General features: G+C 40.4%; 1 protein-coding gene across 1 annotated transcript; it reads right to left on the reverse strand.

Annotated features, from left to right (window-relative positions):
• Positions 1-8,400: 8,400 nt before the first annotated feature.
• On the reverse strand, positions 8,401-9,330 carry LOC133068963 (olfactory receptor 8H1-like). The gene has a single exon (XM_061159988.1). It carries the CDS (start codon positions 9,328-9,330, stop codon positions 8,401-8,403), a length of 930 nt encoding a protein of 309 aa, XP_061015971.1.
• Between the last annotated feature and the right edge of the window lie 488 nt (positions 9,331-9,818).

Consider the following 9,818-nt stretch of genomic DNA (forward strand, 5'->3'; position numbering starts at 1 on the left):
TCTTTTCACAGCTATTTGTAAGGCCTCCTCAGATAGCCTTTTTGCTTATTGCATTTTTTCCCCCTTGGGGATGGTCTTACTCCCTGTCTCCTGTACAATGTCATGAACCTCCATCCATAGTTCACTAGGCACTCTCTATCAGATCTAGTCCCTTAAATCTATTTCCCACTTCCACTGTATAATCATAATGGATTTGATTTAAGTCATAGCTGAATGGTCTAATGGTTTCCCCCACTTTCTTAAATTTAAGTCTGAATTTGACAATAAGGAGTTCATGATCTGAGTCACAGACAGCTCCTGGTCTTGATTTTTGCTGACTGTATAGAGTTTTTCCATCTTTAGCTGCAAAGAATATAATCAATATGATTTCAGTGTTGACCATCTGGTGATGTCCATGTGTAGAGTCTTCTCTTGTGTTTTTGGAAGAGGGTATTTGCTATAACCAGTGTGTTCTCTTGGCAAAACTGTATTAGCCTTTGCCCTGCTTCCTTCTGTACTCCAAGGCCAAATTTGCCTGTTACGCCAGGGATTCTTGACTTCCTACTTTTGCATTTCAGTCCCCTATAATGAAAAGGACAATTTTTTGCGTGTTAGTTCTAGGAGGTATTTTAGGTCTTCATAGAACAGTTTAACTTCAGCTTCTTCAGTGTTACTGGTTGGAGCATAGACTTGGGTTAACGTGATATTGAATGGTTTCCCTTGGCAATGAACCGAGATCATTCTGCCGTTTTTGAGACTGCATCCAAGAACTGCATTTCGGACTCTTTTGTTGACTATGATGGCTACTCCATTTCTTCTAAAGGATTCTAACCCACAGTAGTATATAATGGTCATCTGAGTTAAATTCACCCATTCCAGTCCATTTTAGTTCACTGATTCTTAAAATGTCGACATTCACTGTTGCCATCTCCTGTTGACCACTTCCAATTTGCCTTGATTCATGGACTTAACATTCCAGGTTCCTATGCAATATTGCTCTTTACAGCATCGGACCTTGCTTCCACCACCAGTCACATCCACAACTGAGTGTCATTTTTGCTTTGGCTCCATCCCTTCATTCTTTCTGGAGTTATTTCTCCACTGACCCCCAATCGCATATTGGTTACCCACCGACCTGGGGAGTTCATCTTTTAGTGCCCTATCTTTTTGCCTTTTCATACTGTTCTTGGGGTTCTCAAGGCAAGAATACTGAAGTGGTTTGCCATTCCTTTCTCCAGTGGACCACATTTTGTCAGAACTCTCCACCATGACCCATCTGTCTTGCATGGCCCTTCACAACATGGCTCATAGTTTCATTGACTTAGACAAGGCTGTGGTCTATGTGATTAGATTGGTTAGTTTTCTGTGATTGTGATTTTCAGTCTGTCTGCCCTCTGATGGAGAAGGATAAGAGGCTTATGGAAGCTTCCTGATGGGAGAGACTGACTGCGGGGGAAACGGTCCTGTTCTGATGGGCGGGGCCGTGCTCAGTAAATCTTTAATCTGATTTGCTGTTGATGGGTGGGGCTGTGTTCCCTCCCTGCTATTTAGTAGTAGTGAAAGTGAAAGTGAAATCGCTCAGTTGTGTCTGACTCTTCGCCTCCCCGAAGACTGTAGCCTACCAGGCTCCTCCGTCCATGGGATTCTCCAGGCATGATACTGGAGTGGGTTGCCATTTCCTTCTCCAGGGATCTTCCCGATCCAGGGATCGAACCCGGGTCTCCTGCATTGTAGGCAGACACTTTACCATCTGAGCCACCAGGGAAGCCATTTAGTAGTAGTAGTAGTTTATTTGCTAAGTTGTGTCCCACTCTTGGGACCCCATGGGATTGCCATTTCCTTCTCCAGGGGATCTTTCTGACCCAGTGACTGAAAGCATTTCTCCTGCACTGCAGGCAGATTCTTTACCGGCTGAGCTACAAGGGAACACTGGTATTTACCTGAGGCTGAGGCCAAACTACTGTGGATGTAATGAAGATAATGGTGACCTCCTTCAAAAGGCCCCATGCATGTACTGCCACACTCAGTGCCCCCAACCCTGCAGCAGGCCTCCGCCGACCCACGCCTCTGCTGGAGACTCCAGGACGCTCACAGACAAGTCTGGGTCAGCCTCCTGTGGGGTCACTGCTCCTTTCTCCTGGGTCCTGGTGCCCAAGGTTCTGTTTGTGCTCCAAGAGTGTGTTTCCCAGTCCTGTGTAAGTTCTGGCAGCTCTGTGGTGAGGTTAATGGCGACCTCCTCCAAGAGGGCTTGTGTCATGCCCAGGTCTGCTGCACCCTGAGCCGTGTCCCTGCGGCAGGCCACTGCTGACCCGGACCTGCTCATGAGACGCTCAAACACAGTTCTGTTGTTATAGCCACGCTTTCTGGGAAACAAACTCACTCAGAAGGGCAATGCAGAGAGTGGACTGCAGTTTATTACACCAGCGGGCCCAAGGCAGAGTCTCCTCTTAGCCAAGGGCCCCAACCAGCATTTGTGAAAATCTTTTATACCCCATGTGTACGTGTCCAAACCCACCAGCCCAAATCCCTTGAGGCTTACAAAGGAAGGGTAAATACAATCACAATAACCCCATCATTCACGTGTTTTGTGTTCAAACAGTTAATAATCAATAAGCCTGTGGTTACATTCCGATAGATACTGTCCAGAGGCAGGGGTGATTAGTGTCTGTTTTCTCTTAGGCAATGAGTAACCTGGATGTGACCTTCAAGATTCCCCTGCCCAGGTCTTATCCTTCCATTGTCATTCCCACAGGCGCCAAGCACAGAGCTCAGAGTCCATTGGAGAGGCGGCCGCGCACGACCAGCACGGACAGGCCTGAGGTGGAGTCCAGGCCCTGTGAGTTCCTTCCTCACTGTCTCAGTCTCTGCGGGGTCTCTGGGTCCCGGTGCGCACAAGGTTCCTCTGAGGCACCTGAGCGACGCTGGCGGGAATGTGGCTGGATTCTAGGGAGATATTGCCACTGCCACCATCTTGCTGGGGCTTCTCCTCTGCCCTTGGACGTGCGGTGTCTCCTCATGCCGCTCGCTCCAGCGCTGTGCCTTTAGATTTACACAATTATTATAACACTGCTGATGCAGTATCCACCCTCATTTAATTCTAAATTTCATAATATAGTATGGCCAGTATTATACTAGCCTATCATAGAACCCATAATTTCGTGTGTTATGTGTGACTGATACCACATAACCAACTTCTTTCTAGTGAAGTCTGCCTCAGATGTTTAGAATTTTATTGAATATTATTTGTCCAAGATGAAGAAACAAAGAAAGACTCTAAAAAGGGGTAAATTGAAAGTCAGATTAAAATATTCTTGTGACTCTTTCATTAAAGAAAGTGAAAGTGAAGTCGCTCAGTCATGTCTGACTCTTTGTGACCCTGTGGACTGTAGCCTACCAGGCTCCTCCGTCCATGGGATTCTCCAGGCAAGAATACTGGAGTGGGTTGCCATTTAATTCTTTATTATTAAACCAGTTGTCAAGTAGACATGAAAGGAATTCTTACGGAAAACTCTACTTATACACCAGAATTTCAGGAGCGGATTTGTAGGTTTGTATAAAGGAGTTGTAATAAATAATTCTAAATTTGATGAAGTTAGGAAGACCAATTCTAACCATGAAATGTTTGTCTTACTAAAACAAGTGTGAAATAACAATCATATTTATGGCTAGATAAGAAAGAATGTAAAGAAATTTTAAAGAAATTTATTTCTTAAAATTGTATAAAATTAATTTAATAAATAACAAAAAATGACTTTAATAATACTTTAGTACTGATCATTTTTCATTAACCTAGAATACATTATATCCATTCATTAGGAGGTATAATTTTTTTTTTTTTTTCTTTTCAGAGGGAAAAAAACCTTATTTGTACCTTGTGATATGTTTTCTTAATTTGGCTTGATGTTCATCTTTGAACATCTTTGAAACATGTCTTGCTTTCTTTGTCTATATATTTTTCCTTTTTTCTATTTTCCTGACTATAATTTAATGGAATTTATTCATTAAAAATAATTCCCATGGTCTCTTTTCCGTCATCTCATATAAATAATATTTTGTTGTTGCTCAGTCACAAAGTCATGTTCACCTCTTTGTGTTCCCATGGACCACAGCATGCCATGCTTTTCTTTCCTCCATTAACTTTTGGAGTTTGCGCAAACTCATGTCTATTGAGTCCATGATGCCATCCAACCATCTCATCCTCTGTCGTCCCATTCTACTCCTGCCTTCACTCTTTCCCAGCATCAGAGTCTTTTCCAATGTGTCAGCTCTTCTCATTAGGTGACCAAAATAATGAAGCTTCAGCTGCAACAATTCAGCATCCGTCGTTCCAATGAATCACTTTATGGTTATTTGAATTGTTTCTATTCTTTGGCTTTCATTCATAGTGCTTATGAACATTTTCATGAATGCACTTAAGTGAATTTATGCTTTCAATTAACTTTATATACTGAAGATTAGACCAAAACCAGATGGCTTTGTGATGAAATGTACCAAATATTATTTTTTAAAAAATCAATCATTCAACAGTGCAGAAGAGGACAGCATTTGGGAGGTCAATGATCAGCAACATAGAAGAAACTTAGTTTGCAGGATTGTTGTCATTTATTCACTAAATCATATCAGACTCTTTTTGGTAATATGTACTGTAGCCCACCAGGTTCCTCTCTCCATGGGATTTTCCAGGCAAGAATGCTAGACTGGGCCTTCTTGAGGGGATCTTACTGACCAGGGACCATATCTGCTGCTCCTGCATTGGCAGCAGGATTCCTTACCACTGATTCACCAAGGAAGCCCAGTTTCTAGAATTATGTTGTGAAAAGGACTCATCCACATACCCTAGTCAGTTAAAATCTGGACGTTTATAACCAAGGATACTTTTTTCTTTGCTGAGCCAGTCTTTCTGAATCCCATTTTTATATCAGGCTAGTCTGTACCCTGACTATTACAGATTCTCTTCCTAGAACAATATCATCATTGGACAAACTGTTCTTTGCTTAATGGAATTTTCCTTCTGTTAATAGGGCTGAGCCTGGATGTTTGAGAAGACTTGGCTGGTATTGTCCAAATCATGCTGGCTGGATTTAGCATGTTTTAAAGAATGTCTGCCAGATGTATAAGCCTTTCAACGGCCCCTGGTATTTTATGTAATATTTTCTTTAATATAGTAATGAATTTTATTTTCTAAGTTCTGGTAATCACAGTACAATTTTGTTGAAAATGTCCAATCAGACAATGATGAGAAATATTAACAGCGGAGTTAGACTATCAGTGTTCAAATGTGAGTTTGTTCTTTCACTAGTGAGTGATCATGGACCAGTTGTTTGCTGTGTTCTTTAGTTTCATCCTCTATAAATTACAACCTTAAGATACATTCATTGAGGTTTAGATCTAGGTGCTGGGGAGAGAATGTTGAACAAACTAAACAAGAATCTTCATTCATTAAACTTAGATAGTGAGTGAGGCGCAGCAGACAAAAACAAAAATACACTAGCAAAATATTATAAAAGGCTAAATGTAGATAACTGCTATGGAAAATAAATGAAACATGCAAGGGGGAAGGGAATAGGTACACTTCTCAATGTTTTTATTAAGAATAGAACAGAAAAGAAAGCATGCATTTCTCTGCGAATAGGAAATTTCTGAATGAAAGGGAAAATGGAAAAATTCCAAGAACTATCAGTACTAGTGTGAACAGAAGAGTTAGGATGTCAGTGGTCAAATCAAAGTGAGTATGATTGATAGAATAATGAGTGAGTTCATGAAGGTAAGGAGTGGGGACAAGGTCACTGTGGAGCAGTGGGCTACTATGAAGATTATAACACAAAAAAGAACAACCGTATGATAAAGAAACCCAATTCCTAGGCATATACCTGGAAAAAAAGTATACTTCAAAAAATGCATGCACCCAAATGTTCATTGCAACACTATTTACAAAGGCCAGAACATAGAAACAAGCTGTAAGTCCATTAACAGAAGGAAACTTTTAATTCAAGAATTTATTTTTAATAATCATAACAAACTTATAGAAACCAGGTGGAGAAGGCAATGGCAACCCACTCCAGTAATGCTGCCTGGAAAATCCCATGGACGGAGGAACCTGGTGGGCTGAAGTCCATGAGGTCGCTAAAAATCGGACACGACTGAATGACTTCACTTTCACTTTTCACTTTCATGCATTGGAGAAGGAAATGGCAACCCACTCCAGCGTTCTTGCCTGGAGAATCCCAGGGACGGGGGAGCCTGGTGGGCTGCCATCTATGGGGTCGCACAGAGTCAAACACGACTGAAGTGACTTAGCAGCCGTATTAGCATAGAAATCAGGAGAAAGGTAATGTTATTGTAAAATGCACAGAATTTCAACAACAACAACAACAAAAAAGCAGTTTTCTGAACCTTTTTGGCACATCACACACATTTAGGGGTTTTATATATTTTCAGATAGCTACTGAAGAAATATCACTGCATGCAGATTTTTAACCTGATGAAGTTGCACACATTTCATGTCCAAAGCATTGCAAAATGAGTCTGGATTTTTCCCCTTTGCCAAAAACACATTTACCCTAGATTTCAATGACAAAAGAATAACTAATGGTAAACTTGTAAGAGTACAAAGAAAGCTGCTGAAAAGTTCATAGGAAATGAAAGAAATATGATATATATATAATGTAATACCCTGTACATACATAACTATCGATCTAGAGCATATGTTGTTGTTGTTAGTCCCTAAATGGTGTCCGACTCTTTGTGACCGCATGGGCTCTAGCCCTCCAGGTTCTTCCATCCATGGGCATTTCCAAGCAAGAATACTGGAGTGAGTGCAATTTCCTTCTCCAGAGAATCTTCTGGGACCAGGGATCAAACTGGTAACTCCTGCATTGACAGGGGGATTGTTTTCCACTGAGCCGCCAGGGAAGCCCCCAGAAGAAGATATTATTGCTGCTCTTCAGTTTCTCTGTCGTGTCTGACTCTTTGTGACCACATGGACTGTCGCCCATCAGGCTCCTCTGTCCGTGGGGATTGCCAGGCAAGAATACTGGAATGGGTTACCATTTCCTTCTCTGGAGGATCTCCCTAAATCAGGAATCGAGCCTGCATCTCCTTCATTGGCAGGCCAATTTTTTACCACTGAGCCAACAGGAATGCCCAGAAGAACATATATTGAAAATTTTTCTTATTTTAATTTTATATTTTCCAAGTTTTTTAAAGAAATCTTGAAGTGTTGAACATTTACTTAGTTGTTTGTGTATTTATCTTTTAAATAAACTAAAGGTAATATATAAATTAGAATAATATTCTTTAAGAAAAAATAAAACATTGTAAGTTAAAAATAAGCAGGGATGTGAACATTCTAATGATAATAGTTAGCATTTCTTTGTAAGGCCTTAAATGCTTTACATCAGTTGTGTGATATAATACCTACAATAAACTACAGACCTGGAATTATTACTTACTTGGTGAGGTTGAGGAAACTTGAGTCCAAAAATTTCAATGATTTTTTCAAATCTTATAGAGCTACAAGGGTTGCAGATCAAGAACTGAAATCCTGTAATGGATAGTTCCAAATCAAGTGCTACTAATCACTCTGTTATATTGCTTCTCCACAAAGTACATGAAATAATTTCTAAAACTGTTATTACTGTTCCTAAAATGTTCCTTTTTTTTATAATAAAATTCTCCAACTTTGTATGATACTGTTTAAAAGGTAATAACTATACTTCATCATTCTGCAAATCAGTTGTCCTTAAATGAATTTAAGGACACCATGAATTTAGCATGTTTCAGCATTTCAAATTATTTTCTGAAGGCATATTCCAGGAAAAGGGCTTCCCGTGGCTCAAGGTTAAAAGTTGTTGCCAATGCAAGAGATGTAGAGGTTGCATGGTTCAATCCCTGGGTTGGGAAGATCTCTTGGAGTAGGAAATGACAACCCATTTCTATATTCTTGCCTGGAATATTCTGTGGACAGAGGAGTCTGGTGGGCTACGGTCCATGGGGTCGCAAAGGGTCGAACACGATTGAGCACGACTACAATGTCAGGAAATTCCCAAGATCATATTAGATCAAGCAAAGAATTGTTCAAACAAACAAACAAAAAAAGCAAATAAATAAATAGTTCAGCTTGTTTCTAGAAAGAGAAAACAGAGGAATAAAATACAGATAAGGAAAAAAAAAATAAACTGGTGAGCATGAACACTTAACTTCAATGCTATTTTAATTGTTCAGAACACTTTACCTGGGCTTCCCTCATAGCTCAGTTGGTAAAGAATCCACCTGAAATGCAGGAGACCTGAGTTCGATCCTTGAATTAGGAAGATTCCTTGCAGAAGGGAAAGGCTCCCCACTCCAGTGTTCTGGCCTGGATAATTCCACGGACCGTATAGTCCATGGGGTCACAAAGAATCAGACACGACTGAGAGACTTTCACTTTATCTCCTGCATGACTCTACTGAGAGCACTTTTTACCTCCTTGTTTCGAAGACTATATATGAGGGGATTCAGCATGGGGATGACAATAGTATAAAATACAGAAGCCACTTGATCCTTTCCCAAGGAGTAGGATTTACTTGGTTTTAAGTAAGTAAAAATCATAGTGCCATAAAAGACGGTGACCCCCAGAAGATGTGATGCACAAGTAGAGAAAGCTTTTTGCTTACTAGAAGTGGAAGTGATTTTCAGGATAGTAGATAGGATGGAGACATAGGACACTGCTATTGTAGTAAGAGACAGCACTAGGCTGGAGCCAGCAAAAGTGGATATGATGGTTTCTATGTCACGTGTGTCAGTGCAGGACAAGGCTAAAATTGGGGATAGATCACAGAAAAAGTGAAAGATTATATTGGACTTGCAGAAATGTAATCTGCTCATGCAAAGTCCATTAACAAAAGAGTCCATAAAGCCAATCAAATAACATCCAAATACTAGGGAGCAGCAGCATCTGGTGTACATGACAAGCGGGTAATGCAGAGGGTTGCAGATGGCTACATAGCGATCATAGGCCATGGAGGAGAGAAGGAAACATTCAGTCCCACCCAAGAATATAAAACAACTCATCTGGATGAAGCAGTTCAGGTATGAAATGTTCTTGGTGGAATTCAGTAAGTTGTCTAAGGTTTTAGGGGTGATGACATTTGAGTAACTGAGGTCAAGAAATGACAAGTGACTGAGGAAAAAGTACATGGGTGTGTGAAGCTGGGGGTCCAGGCGGATTATCAGGATCATCCCCACATTGCCCAGCACAGTGACCAGGTATATCAGGAGAAAGAGGGTGCAGAGGACCAGCCGGATCTCTTCAGAGTCTGTCAGTCCCATCAGGATGAAGTCAGACACATGTGTGATATTCCTTCTGCCCATAGTGTTCAAATGCTCCAAACTGTTGAGAAATCAAAGGTGATATTCAGCAGGAATTACTTCAAAAAAAAAAAAAAAAAAATTACTTTGTGTATGTATGAATGACATCACTTATTTATATTAATTTAGTGTTTCCATGAAGTGATGATAAGGAGGTGTGTATAGTGTATGCAGAGACAAAAACTTATTTTGATTTCCAAATATAAAAATAGGTGTAAGTTGACATTTGGATATATTATAACAAAAACTAATACATTGAAGAATTAGAATAAGCCTGACATGGCCCTAAATGCTTCCATTAAGGCACTTAATTAATGCCTTTCATGAGATTTTTATACCATAATTAGCCATATTTTTCTGATGAGACAAAGGGCACGGATAATTTAGAACTCCTAAATTTTGGATCCACAATTCCACCTCGATAGATTGACTCCAGAGAGCATGTCCATAATACTATGTGTGTGTGTATGCTCAGTCATGTCTGACTCTTT

Source organism: Dama dama, chromosome 1 (genome assembly GCF_033118175.1).
Source record: "Dama dama isolate Ldn47 chromosome 1, ASM3311817v1, whole genome shotgun sequence".
NCBI lineage: Eukaryota > Metazoa > Chordata > Mammalia > Artiodactyla > Cervidae > Dama > Dama dama.

Bases quoted from the DNA above. Each gene is read 5' to 3' on its own strand.
- LOC133068963 (XM_061159988.1), bottom strand. From the start codon at position 9,330: ATGGGCAGAAGGAATATCACACATGTGTCTGACTTCATCCTGATGGGA.